Source organism: Thunnus maccoyii, chromosome 15 (assembly GCF_910596095.1).
Source record: "Thunnus maccoyii chromosome 15, fThuMac1.1, whole genome shotgun sequence".
Taxonomy (NCBI): Eukaryota; Metazoa; Chordata; class Actinopteri; order Scombriformes; family Scombridae; genus Thunnus; species Thunnus maccoyii.
This window is the reverse complement of record NC_056547.1, coordinates 4,404,115-4,421,577: the sequence shown is the minus strand read 5'-3', so window position 1 is coordinate 4,421,577 and position 17,463 is coordinate 4,404,115. Positions and strand designations below refer to the sequence as shown.

Genomic DNA, 17,463 nt, shown 5'->3' with positions numbered 1-17,463 from the left:
GTGAAAGAAAGTTCTTTTACACTGTTGCATATTTATTTCAATATATTTCTACAGATATTAAAATGAAATTCACTTAACAGTACAATGTAGAAAATATAATGACATTCAGTTGATGTCAGAGAGCCGTGTCTCTCTACAGTTAGAGGTTTTTTTACAGCATCTCAATGAGTTTGTATCACTGTGGTGGACTTTTGGTGGAGGAACCAGACTGGATGTTGGTTTCTCTGCAAATATTACATATAATTTTCCTTGTAATTGTAACCCAATAGGTGCTACAAGGTAAAGAATAAAGAATATATGGACCAGGGGCTAGGTTCGTAATGGGAGGGTTGAAAAGGGAATGGCAGACAAAACAGATAAATGGAGCCACGAGGAACGTGTGAGGTAAGTTTACTGTACCAAGTTATAAAACATGAACATAAAATGCAGTGTAATTATCATCAATATCTCAAGATTTCACAGTCTTTCAGCAAAACTTGAATTGAAAGTGTCCATGAGTGTAATGTCCCTTTAATGTCTTTGCGATATCAGTCAGCGCGCTCAAGTCAATGTTTTATGTCAAGTCAGGGGGGAAAATTCAAGTAGTCGGATGTGTGGTGGTCCTACCACACTGATACTTGAGTGGAAGCAAAAAAAGATACGAGGTCCTCTCCTCAGGTCTCGGTTCTTCACTCCTTAGGTTAAGAAGAGATCTCACTGGGGGCTCGCCATCTCCCATCCACAGGGAGAATCCAGATCCAGTTCTCTAGTTCTCAAAAAACCCAGCCTGCATGAAGACAGGACTGTTATTTTCATGACGTCACTACTTTTCTCTAATGGCCATAGTAATATAATAATTCTCAACACATTACTGTAGCACAATAATGATTAAATTAATTCTCTCTTTTAACTGTACAGTTGTTTTGTTTTGTTTTATCTCAATGTAAGTATTTCCCACATTTTATACAATTTTATCAACCTTTTAATACATTTTTAATCAACATGAATTTTAGCTGTTAACCCATGAATTATAATGTTCTAACTCTAAGTTATAAATGAACTTATCCATCAGTTTCATCATAAAATGTATCTCAATATAACTACTACACACAGTATCAAAATAAACATCATACCTTACTTCTTTTAAATTATCAGAGCAATAATATTCAGTTTTTTAACTCTTAAGATAGTTAACAGAAACAGTGAGCAGCAGTGATAAGCCAAGTTCAAGCATTTCTGGAGCACAGACACGTTTCCTGCCACCTCACACATCAACTCACAGTGTGGCTAATACAGTTAGCATGCGCTAGCGCAAATTAGCTCGGCAACTCACCAAGACGATAATGCCAAAAGTGCTACTACTCCTGGCTCACGGACCCTTGCACACCTCTGACGTCTTCAGAAGAGTATTTTATCTCATGGATATGTTAATAATCGCTGTTCTAACTCTCTATTTCTCATCCGCTCCGACCGCTGCTGTTTTACCCGCGCTGCAACTCACTGACTTCTGCGTGAAGAGAGGGTGGGACTTAACTCCCTCTAACCAATCATAAGTTTGCTCTAGTTGATATGACAAATAAGGACTGTGTGTGTGTGTGTGTGTAAAATAAGTGATTGACAGATTGATTAACAAATGAAAATGAGATAAATAAGGAAACTATAGAAAAATAAAGATATAATTGGACCCAATTCTCTACTGGGTTACATAATACTTAAATGTGTTTTTGTATGTTTGAATAACCTTTGCCTTGACTTATATGAATGATCTTCTGTTTTAATTTCAACACTTTGGTCATTTAGTTTAACTCAGACCACCTTCAATGAACTGGTCTTTACACATTATTGTCAAACTGAAATGTGAACAGCCTGAAATGAAGAAAAGATAAAAGAACAATAAATATAATTTAAAAATGATTACCAAATTTACTTTTATGTTTTACACTTAATACTTAACTATTATTGAGTTAAATTGAAATTAATTTCAACAATGTACATTAAAATTAAACATTTGTCCAAATCTCTGATCCACTTACTGTAATTAGTTTCTTACTGTAAGATAATATTTAGTGTGATTTATATTTTTTGGTGGTGGGAGCTGTGATTATGAAAGTTTCTGATGCTGATTTGTGTCTTCATATTTTCTTTTAACAGGACATATTTGAGATGGATGTGATCCAGTATGAGGCTGAGGTCAAAGGTCATGAGCAAGACATTTCTTACCAGTCAGGTCAGGAAATGGGTTCATTATCATTAAAAAACATTGGATCAAACCATAACAGGGTAAGAATGGATGATGATATGCTGTGATGAAGAACTTTGTTGATTTCCACCAAGACAATCATTGTCCAGAAATTGTCTTCCATGAAAGGTTTTGACATATTTTCATTTATCTTAACAGCTACAATGTGCAAGTTGTTTAATAAATTTAATGAAATGTGTGTGTGTGTAATTGTTTAACATTTGTGTTCAGTGAACTGTATCAGTCTCTGCAGTAGCATCCAGCTGCAGCAGTCAGTTCAGTTTCTGTTCAGTCTGACTGAGGGAGGTTTTTGTACGACGCTTTTTCACTGTGTGAACACACGTTGACTGTTGATATAATGATAACTCTGACAGTAGTAAACTGCTGCATCTTCAGCCTGAACTCCACTGATGGTCAGAGTGAAGTCAGACTTTGATCCACTGCCTGTAAAACGATCTGGAATCCCTGATGCTCGAGTGGTAGCCCAGTAAATGAGAAGTTTAGGAGTTTCTCCATCTCTCTTTTGGTACCAGGCTAAGAGGTGGTAGTTGTTCCAAACATTAACATCCTGACTGGTCCTACAGTTGATGGTTATGGAGCCTCCCAGAGCAGATCTCACTGCTGCAGGCTGAGTCACTGTATACTGGCCTCTGGACTCTGAGGATACAGAGACAAAAACATAAAGCAGCGTCATGGTTTTGTGGGCTTCATTTGAGAGGGACGGATGTTCATAGAGGAGAGGAGTTTGATTCTCTGGACTTTACCTGTGAAGCAGCAGCAGAGGAGAGTCCAGATGAGGACGGAGATCAAAGTCATGTTTTTGATGAGGAGGATTTCTGTGGCTTCTGTTGTGATGAAGGACAGCTGTCAGTCATCCAGTGTTCAACTCTCAGGACTATAAACTCTCCCAGAGCACTGGAGCATGGTGCTGCTGATGCAAAGTGGCTCTCTATGGAAATGCTCTGACTGACTCCAACAGGGACTTGTTACTGTTATTTGCACAGTTCTGCATGTACGATGATTTGTGGGGACAAAATTTAAGTGAAGCCTGCAAGTTCACCAAATGCTTTTAGAAGACGAAGGGTTAAATTCATTTTTTTTTCTCATTAAAATGTTGTCAGAAGATTGTAAAGAGAGGAGAGCCACTTTTCAGACAGGATGACAGGCGTCATGGCAATAAGAAAATCATGATGAGAATTTTATAAGTTTAGTTGCTACATACTCAGCCATAAAGATAACGATAGAAATGATTCCTTCTTTCCAGAATCTCTTTTATCTACAGGAAGAGGATATAATTGATTGTAAATAACCAATTAAATATTTAATATGAGTTCAGTAAAAGTACTTTAGTAGACTGCAAACCTTGCAATGCTTTTTGTACTTTTAAAGGGAAGGGAGAGGAGCCAGATATCCTGCTTTAATTCCTGATCAGATTATGGGCTAAAAGAAGAGAAAATAAGGGTATTTGTGTCCTCTGGAGTGGACGTTCTGGTTTTGCATCTCTCCTCTTACTCATATGAGTTATTCTATTAATTACTGCTGTACTCTAGACTAGCCACTCTAGACTTGGCAGCATTCACAAATCAAAGGCATATTCAGATTAGAGGAGTGTCTCTGAATACCACAATTTACCTCAAAAATCTACAAACAAGTAAAACAAATACAGAATGAAATGAAGTTAAATATGTCGTTAGTTTAAGGTGGTTGTATAGCTGGAAAACTTTAAATTTTGTATTGACAAGTTTGACTGTTTTTCCCACATTAAAATCATCCTGCTGTCTGCTATAGTGGACATGCTGTAAAAAAAAAACATTTTTGAAAACGTCTGAAGTGTAAGATGTTTCTTTTACTCTAAACATATAGAAAATAACACAAAAACTAAATCGGAAGTCACATTTTTACTTTGGTTTTCAGGATGCTGTTTGCAGACAAGCTTATTTTATGGTGGTTGGACTCTGAGCAGAAGCTTGAAGTGCTGAATAATTTCCTAATGGAAGCAGCTGAGGAGTTCATGACAAATGATATGAGTAGTGGAGAAAGAGGAAATGTGGTTTCCAAACAATGTAAAAGATTTGCTGTACATTTAAAATGGGATTGAGATTATCCAGAAAAGCTGCACTACATTCTGACCTGATTAACAGAGAGAGACTTTGGAAGGAGATTTATGAGATGTATGATGTGTAGCATGTGATTGACTGGTGTAATGCTGTATTGATGCTGATTTATACCTCTGTGTCTGAGTGTCTGTATTTACACTACCACATGTTTGTGGTTCATCTGTTGGAGCACAGAGGATCATAATGTAACTTATGTGCAACTTTTCAAACAATAATCTTCATGTAGCTGCGATTCACAAACTGTAGACACCACAAGAGCTTTGATCAGTCTGCAGCTGCTTCAACATGTTCAGTGGTCTCACTGAATATCTGCTCTTCCAGTGGATCTTTTTCTTTTCATTAATGCTGCCAAAATGAGATTATCCTCATCTAACAGATCCACTACTGCCAGTCCAAACTTTCTCTTCAGCAGCGTTGTTACTGCTCTGTATAACAAAGTGAATATGAGAGAAAGTAAACACAGCTAGAACAGGTAACAGGTAGAGTCTACACAGAACTGTCAATCACCTGCTGAGCTGTGGAGACACCTTGATACAGAAGTTTATTCCAAACTTTAAGATATCTGATGTTCTTAATGCATAACTTCATATTATATTTTATATGATTTTAATGAAATAACAAATAACTGTTTACCTCTTTCTTTCATTTAGTTAAATGAAACTACATTTTTTTCATCAGTCATCATTACAAAGTTGTCACTGTGCTTGTACCACTGTGAAACTAATCATGAGAAATATTGTGATTATTATCTGTAATAGATTTATTCATTCATTCGTTAGTACTGATATATGTGTGAATTGTTTACTGATTTAATCTAAAAGTTTGTGTGTGTGTGAGATTGTGTAACGTGTGTTTTCAGTGAACTGTATCAGTCTCTGCAGTAGCTTCCAGCTGCAGCAGTCAGTTCAGTTTCTGTTCAGTCTGACTGAGGGAGGTTTTTGTACGACGCTTTTTCACTGTGTGAACACACGTTGACTGTTGATATAATGATAACTCTGACAGTAGTAAACTGCTGCATCTTCAGCCTGAACTCCACTGATGGTCAGAGTGAAGTCAGACTTTGATCCACTGCCTGTAAAACGATCCGGAATCCCTGATGCTCGAGTGGTAGCATAGTAAATGAGAAGTTTGGGAGTTTCTCCATCTTTCTGTTGGTACCAGGCTAAGAGGTGGTTGTTGTTCACAACATTAACATCCTGACTGACCCTACAGTTGATGGTTGTGGATCCTCCCAGAGCAGATCTCACTGCTGCAGGCTGAGTCACTGTGATCTGGCCTCTGGACTCTGAGGATATAGAGACAAAAACATAAAGCAGCATCATGGTTTTGTGGGCTTCATTTCAGAGGGACGGATGTTCATAGAGGAGAGGAGTTTGATTCTCTGGACTTTACCTGTGAAGCAGCAGCAGAGGAGAGTCCAGATGAGGACGGAGATCAAAGTCATGTTTTTGATGAGGAGGATTTCTGTGGCTTCTGTTGTGATGAAGGACAGCTGTCAGTCATCCAGTGTTCAACTCTCAGGACTATAAACTCTCCCAGAGCACTGGAGCATGGTGCTGCTGATGCAAAGTGGCTCTCTATGGAAATGCTCTGACTGACTCCAACAGGGACTTGTTATCTGTTATTTGCACAGTTCTGCATGTACGTTGATTTGTGTAAGAGGACAAAATTTAAGTGAAGCCTGCAAGTTCACCAAATGCTTTCAGAAGACGCAATGTTAAATTCATTTTACTTTTTCTTTAAAATGTTGTCAGTGCATTTTAATGAGAGGAGAGCCACTCTTCAGACATGATGTCAGGCGTAATGGCAAAAAGAAAATCATGGTGACAATTTTATGAATTTAGTTGCTACATACTCAGTTATAAAAAATGAGTCCTTCTTTCCAGAAACTCTTATCTACAGGAAGAGGATATAATTGACTTTAAATTGCCAATTTAATATGAGTTTAGTAAAATTACTTTAGTAGACTGCAAACCTTGCAATGCTTTTTGTACTTTTAAAGGGAAGGGAGAGGAGCCAGATATCCTGCTTTAATTCCTGATCAGATTATGGGCTAAAAGAAGAGAAAATAAGGGTATTTGTGTCCTCTGTAGTGGACATTCTGGTTTTGCATCTCTCCTCTTACACATATGAGTTATTCTATTAATTACTGCTGTACTCTAAAGAGTACATCCTGGGCTTTCCAGTGATACCACATGGGTAGGGGTGGGATGGTGACAACTTCATCTTCCTTTCAGCACAAAATTGTTTCTATATCAACAAGCACATTTCATGGAAAGAAAAAGAAGAAGTCAAATATTGTTTAATTATTGTTTTTTTTAATGATGATATTCATATATTTTCTTGTCTATCAACATGTCAGGAATTATGTAGTGAGGTCTGAGAGAACTTTATTTATTTGTGAGTTGAAATAAAAGCCCATTTATGAATGTCCTCTATAGTGGACACCAGGATGATCTTAATGTCTTTCACATTTCCACTTTGCTGTGGGACACAGAACAGAGGCAGAGAGGGTTTTGTTCAAAATAATTCAAGGAGATTCAGATGTAGATTTGTCAGATGAGGAAGATGCTGAGGATGAGTTTGAGCCTGTTGAAGAAGAGATAGAGAGCTCTGAAGAAGAGGCAGGAGGCTCATCAGATGAGCTGACAGTCCCAAAGCAAGATGAAAGGCGTTGACCAATGTGGGCCAGGACTGGCACATATGTTTTATCATTTCCAGGACAACCATGAATAATGTTTATCCCCAGTAAAAATATATCAATACCACATTGTTGATGGCAGCATATTAATGGCAGCTCAGTAATGCAAATTATAGTTTTATACCCAATAATATAGTTACTATACACATTTCATTGTCATAAAGGGAGTTGAAAGTTAAATGCTTATTCAATAGATTACATATGGAAAATGAATAACTTCATGAAATTTAATAACATTTCTCTGTTTCTCATCATCATAGATTCACACCTGTGCTACCTGGGCCTCCTGGTTACCAGGATGAACCTACAACGTGTGAAATATATATATGTATATATATATTCAGATTAGAGGAGTGTCTCTGAATACCACAATTTACGTCAAAATCAACAAACAAGTAAAACAAATACAGAATGAAATAAAATTAAATATGTTGTTACTTTAAGGTGTTTGTATAGCTGGAAAACTATAAATTTTGTATTGACAAGTTTGACTGTTTTCCCCACATTAAAACCATCCCGCTGTCTGCTACAGTGGACATGCTGCAAAAATAAAAATAAAAATGATTTTGAAAAAGTCTGAACTGTAAGATGTTTCTTTTACTCTAAACATATAGAAAATAACACAAAAACTAAATCAGAAGTCAAACTTTTTCTTTGGTTTTATAGATGCTGTTTGCAAACAAGCTTATTTTATGGTGGTTGGACTCTGAGCAGAAGCTTGAAGTGCTGAATAATTTCCTAATGGAAGCAGCTGAGGAGTTCATGACAAATGTAGTGGAGAAAGAGGAAATGTGGTGTCCATACAATGTAAAAGATTAGCTGTATATTTAAAATGGGATTGAGATTATCCAGAAAAGCTGCACTACATTCTGACCTGATTAACAGAGAGAGACTTTGGAAGGAGATTTATGAGATGTATGATGTGTAGCATGTGATTGACTGGTGTAATGCTGTATTGATACTGATTTATACCTCTGTGTCTGAGTGTCTGTATTTACACCACCACATGTTTGTGGTTCATCTGTTGGAGCACAGGGGATCATAATGTAATTTATGTGCAATTTTTCAAACAATAATCTTCATGTAGCTGTGATTCACAAACTGTAGACACCACAAGAGCTTTGATCAGTCTGCAGCTGATTCAACATGTTCAGTGGTCTCACTGAATATCTGCTCTTCCAGTGGATCTTTTTCTTCTCATTAATGCTGCAAAAATGATATTATCCTCATCTAACAGATCCACTACTGCCAGTCCAAACTTTCTCTTCAGCAGCGTTGTTACTGCTCTGTATAACAAAGTGAATATGAGAGAAAGTAAACACAGCTAGAACAGGTAACAGGTAGAGTCTACACAGAACTGTCAATCACCTGCTGAGCTGTGGAGACACCTTGATACAGACGTTTATTCCAAACTTTAAGATATCTGATGTTCTTAATGCATAACTTCATATTATATTTTATATGATTTTAATGAAATAACAAATAACTGTTTACCTCTTTCTATCATTTAGTTAAATGAAACTACATTTTTTCATCAGTCATCAGTACAAAGTTGTCACTGTGCTTGTACCACTGTGAAACTAATCATGAGAAATATTGTGATTATTATCTGTAACAGATTCATATTCGTTAGTACTGATATATGTGTACATTGTTTACTGATTTCATCTAAAAGATTGTGTGTGTGATTGTATAATGTCTGTCTTCAGTGAACTGTATCAGTCTCTGCAGTAGCTTCCAGCTGCAGCAGTCAGTTCAGTTTCTGTTCAGTCTGACTGAGGGAGGTTTTTGTACGACGCTTTTTCACTGTGTGAACACCCACTGACTGTTGGGATAGTGGAAACTCTGACAGTAGTAAACTGCTGCATCTTCAGCCTGAACTCCACTGATGGTCAGAGTGAAGTCAGACTTTGATCCACTGCCTGTAAAACGATCTGGAATCCCTGATGCTCGAGTGGTAGCGTCATAAATGAGAAGTTTGGCAGTTTCTCCATCTCTCTGTTGGTACCAGGCTAAACGGTGGTTTGAGCCACTAACATGAACATCCTGACTGGTCCTACAGTTGATGGTTGTGGAGCCTCCCAGAGCAGATCTCACTGCTGCGGGCTGAGTCACTGTATACTGGCCTCTGGACTCTGAGGATACAGAGACAAAAACATAAAGCAGCATCATGGTTTTGTGGGCTTCATTTCAGAGGGACGGATGTTCATAGAGGAGAGGAGTTTGATTCTCTGGACTTTACCTGTGAAGCAGCAGCAGAGGAGAGTCCAGATGAGGACGGAGATCAAAGTCATGTTTTTGATGAGGAGGATTTCTGTGGCTTCTGTTGTGATGAAGGACAGCTGTCAGTCATCCAGTGTTCAACTGTCAGGACTATAAACTCTCCCAGAGCACTGGAGCATGGTGCTGCTGATGCAAAGTGGCTCTCTATGGAAATGCTCTGACTGACTCCGACAGGGACTTGGATTACTCTGATGATGCTGTTTAATCAATGGATCAATCAAGTTATCAGTACTGTGTTTCTGTGAAAGATTCCAATGATTTTAAGATGTTAGCTTATGATTTTCTTCAAAAGTTGTCTCAATGTCTCGTCCTTTTCACTGCTGATAGCTCAATCAGTAACACTTAACAGTGTCTCTGTTATATTAAAGCAGGAGTTGTTCCCAAAGTTCTCTCACAGATGAGATCTGCTCTTTAAATGTTATCCTCTCAATTTAACTAATGCTGTGCAAATAAGATTAATGTAATCTAATAAATCCAGAACTATTAATTAAAATTTTCTTTACACACCGATGTTAAGGCTCTTTGAATCAAAGTAGTGTTTTAAACACTACACAACTGCTTTGTTTGTTTTTCTAAAGGCATTATTGCTCACCAACTATCTAAAGTCAGAAGTGTTAGTCACCTGTTACTAGATGTTCCTAATCCTGCACAGATATTACAGATAAACTTAACATTTAATGCTTTAATATGTTTAAAGTGTTTAAATATTTGTAGTAGATTTAAATATCCTGTGTGATTATTTATATCACTTAAATTCTCTCCTGTTTTAATTTCACCACTTTAATCATGGAGTAACTCAGACCAGCTTCAATAAACTGCTCTTTGCACATTATTATAAAACTGAAATGTGAATCTTACTGTAATTAGTTTCTTACTGTAAAATACTATTTTGTGATTTATGTTTTTTGGTGGTGGGAGCTGTGATTATGAAAGTTTCTGATGCTGATGTGTCTTCATATTTTCTTTTAAGGGGACATTTGAGATAGATGTGATCCAGCATGAGGCTGAGGTCAAAGGTCATGAGGAAGTCATTTCTTACCAGTCAGGTCAGGAAATGGGTTCATTATCATTAAAAAACATTGGATCAAACCATAACAAGGTAAGAATGGATGATGATATGCTGTGATGAAGAACTTTGTTGATTTCCACCAAGACAATCATTGTCCAAAAACTTTTTTCCTTAAAAGGTTTTAACATATTTTCATTTCTCTAAAAGCTATAATGTGCAAGTTGTTTAATCCATTTCATGAAATGTGTGTGTGAGATTGTGTAACGTGTGTGTTCAGTGAACTGTATCAGTCTCTGCAGTAGTTTCCAGCTGCAGCAGTCAGTTCAGTTTCTGTCCAGTCTGACTGAGGGAGGTTTTTGTACGACGCTTTTTCACTGTGTGAACACCCACTGACTGTTGGGATAGTGGAGACTCTGACAGTAGTAAACTGCTGCATCTTCAGCCTGAACTCCACCGATGGTCAGAGTGAAGTCAGACTTTGATCCACTGCCTGTAAAACGACCTGGAATCCCTGATACCACCTGATTAGCATACTTAATAAGCAATTTAGGAGTTTCTCCATCTCTCTGTTGGTACCAGGCTAAATGGTTTGAGCCATAAACATCCTGACTGGTCCTACAGCTGATGGTTGTGGAGCCTCCCAGAGCAGATCTCACTGCTGCAGGCTGAGTCACTGTGATCTGGCCTCTGGACACTGAGGATACAGAGACAAAAACATAAAGCAGCGTCATGGTTTTGTGGGCTTCATTTCAGAGGGACGGATGTTCATAGAGGAGAGGAGTTTGATTCTCTGGACTTTACCTGTGAAGCAGCAGCAGAGGAGAGTCCAGATGAGGACGGAGATCAAAGTCATGTTTTTGATGAGGAGGATTTCTGTGGCTTCTGTTGTGATGAAGGACAGCTGTCAGTCATCCAGTGTTCAACTGTCAGGACTATAAACTCTCCCAGAGCACTGGAGCATGGTGCTGCTGATGCAAAGTGGCTCTCTATGGAAATCTGACTGACTCCAACAGGGACTTGGATTACTCTGATGATGCTGTTTAATCAATAGATCAATCAATTTATCAGAGTATTGATTAGGTTGTGTCAGTGATTATTTTTAAGTGGTTTGGACTTCATGTGTATTGACAGCTGATTTTTTCAGAATGTATTTTGTTATAATTAAATGTATTACAACACAAATTTAACATTAACTTAAGTTAAGTTAATTTAAATGAAATAAAATGACACATTCATAAATTGGTGGCTCTGTGTTGTTGTCAGTTTTGAAATTAGTTTAGAAATTTTACAAACAAGAGAATAATTTTGGTGAGTTTGTTTGTCTCAAAGTCAGAGAGCCGTGTCTCTCTACAGTGAGAGGTTTTTGTACGACGACTCAATGAGTTTGTATCACTGTGGTCCACGTTCGGTGGAGGAACCAGACTGGATGTTGGAAGTAAGTCAAATGTTTAAAATATTTATCATTTTAGGAGTTATTTTTCCTTTTATTTCCTTTTTGTTGAACAATTTCTGCCTGTTCAATTTCATGTAACACATTTTTCAACAATAATTTGCACTAAGAGACAAAGTTCAATTTTAAATTTAAAACTCAAAAACCTATTGTAAAGAAAAGAAAATATTAATTTAGAGGATAAATAATTATTACAACTTTTTACTTAAAGTTGCATTTTGAGAGCTTGTAGTTTTAGTTCAGTCTGACAAAGTCAGAGAGCCGTGTCTCTCTACAGTGAGAGGTTTTTGTATGACGACTCAATGAGTTTGTATCACTGTGGTGGACTTTTGGTGGAGGAACCAGACTGGATGTTGGAAGTAAGTTTCTGTTCAAATATTAAATATTGTATCATCAGTTAAGTTTATAGTTTCTGCATCTGAACATTTGTAGTAGATATAAGTTTCTACTGGGCTGATCTAAAGCACTTTAAAGTCTCAATTTTATTGTTTGTTCCTCCTGTTTAACCTTGAAGTTGAACTTAAAGCAGCTTTACTGAACTTTTCTTTACATGTTCAAGTTAATTTGTTAAGTGTGAACAGCATGAACTGCAGGACAGATTAAAAAACATCAATTGTACTTTAAAAATGATTCTAATATGATCCTTTAATTCTCATTCAAATTAATTTGAAGTTGAGTAAAAGTTTTTTTCAAAGATAAAAAATGTGAAATGCTGTAGAAACTCTGATCATTTAAATTGCCTCTAGTTGTCTTTTAACCTCAGTTTGAAATCATTTTGACAGTTTTTTTGAGGGTATTTTGTTCTTTGAATGTGTCTTAACATTTTCCATATATTACGGTCATCTGTTGGTTTTGGCTGATGAATCTGATTGACTGTTGCTCTTTTGATAGTTTTGAAAGTAAATATGTTGTTATGAATTCTAACTAAATCATAGGTGTCTGAATTTTATATTCAAACTTTATGTCCTTATTTATATATAGTGTATAGTGTAAAATAAAATACAGTAAACAGTCATATAAACTACTTAAAGGAGTTTCTGTCAGATGTTTTTTCTGCTCCACCAGTCACTCACTGACACATTGTTTCACTTCCCTTTAAGAAACCTCTCATGCATATCAGCACAGAAAGAGTCCTCATATGACTCCACTCTCACAGAGTAACGGTGTCCAAGTGTCTGGTGTTTAACTGACAGTTGTGTAGTTCCTGTCCTCTAATGTGATTGGTGTCTTCTAGGTGATGTCCGTCCCACCCTGACGGTGCTGCCTCCCTCCGGCGAGGAGCTGGAGCACGGGAAGGCCACGCTCATGTGTCTGGCCAACAAGGGCTTCCCCTCAGACTGGAGTCTGGCCTGGAAGGTGGACGGCAGCAGCAGCAGCAGCAGCTGGGAGGAGAGCAGGAGCTCTGCAGTGCTGCAGAAGGACGGCCGCTACAGCTGGAGCAGCACCCTGAGGCTCCCTGCAGACCAGTGGAGGAAGGTGGGCTCTGTTACCTGTGAGGCCACCCAGGGCTCCCAGACTCCAGTCTCAGAGACACTGAGGAGAGACCAGTGTTCCCAGTCCTGACCTGACTCACTGGGACTCTGCTTCTGGTTTTACTCTGCTACTGCTCTCAGTCTGCATTTTCTTTGTTTCTTTCTCTCAATGAATGTTTCAACATTAAAGTGTTCTTGCTTGCTGTAATTTCAATCGCTCCAAAATTGTAAAACAATAAAGTTTCATTTAAAAAAATTCAGGTGCAGTGACAAGTCTTTTGACTTATTTTTCTTTGCCATATACAGAATATATTAGGTACATTAGTTCAGTTAATATTCACAGCCACAATAGTAAAAATTCCATCTTTTCTCCAGATCATCTTTTGTTGCATTTCCTACTGTGGAATATGTTCTTGTTGTTGCAGTTTTATCCATGCTAATACAACAATAATTCACCAATCTACAGTATCTGTCATTAATAAACAACTCTTGAAGAACATTCATGTGTCATGTGTATATGTTGTCAATTTGTACATACAATATATTCTAAATATTTGAATGTGTGAATAAAAAAACCCAGAAAAGAGATTTTCAGTATTATATAGATAAATCAGGGTATCATCGGCATCATGTGACATAAAATGTCTCTGATCTGAGAGTTTAGTCCAAGTCATAAGTAAGTTCCCATTCACCAAAAGACTCAGTGAAGGAGATAGCACGGTCTCTGTCAGCAGAATCACTTCATCCATTTTTATTGCTGACATTAATGTTGATGCGCTTTGTATATTAAACTTCACAGATCTTTACATCAAATCAGTTGTGTCACTGCATGTCATTAGAAGTATAACAGCTGTTAAATGTTACTGTAACTAATAAAAACAGTAGATTTATTTCATCCACACAGACAGAGTTTGTCTAAAATTCAAGTCACAAGGATTTCAGCTGATGATTTTACAGACATAATGAACCACTCCCTGCCCTGTACTTTATTCTACTGTATTAGTTTGTTGAGATTATTTGATAACTAAAGATACACTAAAAATGTTCAAATGTACAAATGATACTATGCAGTTTAAAATAGAATGAATCAGTTTTAAATTATAAAGTTTCTGACTTTTTGAAAGTAAAAATTAAAAGAATCGTGTAATGAGTGAGCTCTTGTGGGTGTTGCCCCATCTGATAATCACTGATTGAGAACAGTTGACACTTGTCCACTTCCTGGTTTAACAGTCCCTTCAAAAGAAGCCATGTGCAGCTAGGAGGGAGGTTTTGCCTCACATTTTCTTGACCTCGGTATTGCTGTTGAGGGTGATGAACATCTGATTAAGGCACTGTTTGCAGTCAGACTGGAGCTAGCTGGAGGTAGCATAGCTTTATATGAAGAGACCAGAATACCTGTGTTTGTGTGTGCCAGATGACCACACCAGGGCTGGTTGATGATCACTGTAACTCGCAGCTCTAAGGAACGAGGAGCATGGTGTTGGCTTCCTGTATGACCTAGTTTGCTGTACCTGGTGAAGGAGGAGCCCTGCTGCCACTGCTGTTTTTGTCTTGAGTTTTTTTTTATTTTTTATTTTTTAACCTATTTTCCTTATCTTTTGGGTATCTTCCTTTTTAGTAGCTTGTATTTGATTTTGGTAAATTCTTGTTTGAATGATTTGCCTTACTGGCCTCCTTATTTTGGGTTATTGTTGATATGCTTCTGCTTATTTTTGGTAAAAAAAAAAAAAAAAAAAAGGTAGCCTGTGAATGGGTTGTTCATTGTAAAGGAGAGGGTTTACTTCTTTTTATTGTTTTGTTTTGTCTTTTTGTAAACCAACTGCTGTGAGTAAACTCTTACTTGTGCCAGTAACACTCTATAATACTCTCGCAGGTGGTTGGTCACTGGGTGAAGGTTTTCCCTCTGCCTCTTGGGTTTTCTATTGCATGTTATTTTGCTGTGCCTTACTAACAGCTCTGTGTGTTTTGTTTTGTCTTGCAGTGTGAATGTAAGTAATTGTGTGCCTGTGTATCTCACAATACTGGTGGTGGTGAAGTATCCTGGAACCCCCCCCCCCTGCACTCCCATCCTCCTGTGGGTTTCCCTGGCACCCTCCCCTGTACTGGTAATCCATTCATGTAGTAACATTTTAAAACTATAACATATTTTGTAATAAAGACAACTAATTTTAATTGTCTCTATTTCAGCTTTTATTAACTAAAACCATTTTTGACTTTTTAAATCTAAATAAATTTATTTTATTTTTGAAACTTGAAACTCACATCTCTGCTCCCTTTCTTTATCAAAGAGCTTGTGTATCTATGGTATTCTCTGGGTGAAATTGGAGTGGCGTTGTCGGGTTCTTGTATGCTGGGGTGATTTCCTACGGGCCCTGGTTACAATCGCATTCACTGAATTTTTACATTTAAATTTGCTGATTTATTGATTGTGTGCTGTCATGTTTACACTGTAATGTTTTGAAATTGTAAATTATAAAAATGCAGCATTCGGTTGTGACCTTGAGGAAACATATACAAAGCACATCAACATTACTGCCAGCAATGAAAATGGATGAAGTGATGATTCTGCTGACAGACACTGTGCTATCTCCTTCACTGAGTGTTTTGGTGAAGTGGAACTTACTTATGATTTGGACTAAAATCTCAGATCAGAAAGACTTGAGCAGATGTCTGAGATGCTGATGCATTTTCATGCTTCTCATTAAAGTTTTCACATGTTTCTTTTCATCATCTGTTAAATCTACCCTCAGAAACATAGCTGTCCCTTCTGATCATCAGACACTACTCTTATTCTCACTACCACCATGTGAAGTGTTTGAGTCACTTCTGTTTTGTCCATTTGAGATTTGCTTTTAAACTAAGACCCATTGTACCTCAAGCTAAGATGAAGATGACCATTAACACATTTATTTCCTCCATGTAGACTGTTATAACTTCATTTTTATTTGCCTTTCACATCCCTGGATCACAAACAAGGAGTCCATATTGTCATTGTCTGGCTGTTGACCAGGTCCTTAAAAAGTTCTCATCACATCTGTCTTGATTTCTGTTACAGGCCCCCAATTAAATTCTTTATCACTGAGCTTACAGAGGCCTTTATTACTGGGAGGTCAGTGAGGTTTTATGATCAGGGCTTGTTGGTTTACTTCACTACACTGTGGACAACTTCAAACAGCAGCTAAATGTCTGTGTGTGTGTGTGTGTGTGTGTGTGTGTGTGTGTGTGTGTGTGTGTGTGTGTGTGTGTCCAGCTGCAGCAGTCAGTTCAGTTTCTGTTCAGTCTGACTGAGGGAGGTTTTCGTATGATGCTTTTTCACTGTGTGAACATATCCTGAGTGTTGATAGAGTGGAAACTCTGACAGTAGTAAACTGCTGCATCTTCAGCCTGAACTCCACTGATGGTCAGAGTGAAGTCAGACTTTGATCCACTGCCTGTAAAACTGGAATCCCTGATTCTCGCTGATTAACATACTTAATTAGCACTTTGGGAGTTTCTCCATCTCTCTGTTGGTACCAGTATAATTGATTAGAATTACAAACATCCTGACTGGTCCTACAGTTGATGGTTGTGGATCCTCCCAGAGCAGATCTCACTGCTGCAGGCTGAGTTACTGTGATCTGGCCTCTGGACTCTGAGGATACAGAGACAAAAACATAAAGCAGCGTCATGGTTTTGTGGGCTTCATTTCAGAGGGACGGATGTTCATAGAGGAGAGGAGTTTGATTCTCTGGACTTTACCTGTGAAGCAGCAGCAGAGGAGAGTCCAGATGAGGACGGAGATCAAAGTCATGTTTTTGATGAGGAGGATTTCTGTGGCTTCTGTTGTGATGAAGGACAGCTGTCAGTCATCCAGTGTTCAACTCTTAGGGCTATAAACTCTCCCAGAGCACTGGAGCATGGTGCTGCTGATGCAAAGTGGCTCTCTATGGAAATGCTATGACTGATTAACAGAATCATCGCATTTCTCAAGTGTTGATTTTTATTACTTGCAGTAATGCTGATATTCTCTTTATGTTAAAACAATAAAGACATATTCATCAAATCATATGTGTCCAAGGTAACATACTATTAAACAATGACTGCTGTCACATGTTACTGTGTTCAATGACTCTACAGACACTGAGTTTGTCTCTGGGTATATTCACAGGGATTTTATCATTTTTTGTCACCATTTTACACATAAATGATGGTATTTTTTTAAAGCCTGTCAAAG

At 37.7% G+C, this 17,463-nt stretch overlaps 1 long non-coding RNA gene, 1 pseudogene and 3 gene segments (V, D, J or C); 1 reads left to right on the top strand and 4 right to left on the bottom strand.

The window, feature by feature from the left end:
* Positions 1 to 373: 373 nt before the first annotated feature.
* LOC121913548 lies at positions 374 to 1,678 on the bottom strand. The gene is made up of 2 exons (XR_006100318.1): positions 1,313 to 1,678; positions 374 to 766 (listed from the first exon to the last, which is right to left on the bottom strand). It is a non-coding gene; the product is annotated as an uncharacterized LOC121913548 (long non-coding RNA).
* Positions 1,679 to 5,288: 3,610 nt separating this feature from the next.
* On the bottom strand, positions 5,289 to 5,779 carry LOC121913458. The segment is given in 2 exon segments: positions 5,289 to 5,620; positions 5,728 to 5,779. Coding segments are annotated over 2 exon segments (384 nt in total).
* Positions 5,780 to 8,839: 3,060 nt separating this feature from the next.
* Positions 8,840 to 9,330, bottom strand: LOC121913457. The segment is given in 2 exon segments: positions 8,840 to 9,171; positions 9,279 to 9,330. Coding segments are annotated over 2 exon segments (384 nt in total).
* Positions 9,331 to 10,317: 987 nt separating this feature from the next.
* Positions 10,318 to 13,510, top strand: LOC121913456. The segment is given in 3 exon segments: positions 10,318 to 10,365; positions 12,086 to 12,137; positions 13,013 to 13,510. Coding segments are annotated over 3 exon segments (429 nt in total).
* Positions 13,511 to 16,562: 3,052 nt separating this feature from the next.
* On the bottom strand, positions 16,563 to 17,040 carry LOC121913455 (annotated as a pseudogene).
* Between the last annotated feature and the right edge of the window lie 423 nt (positions 17,041 to 17,463).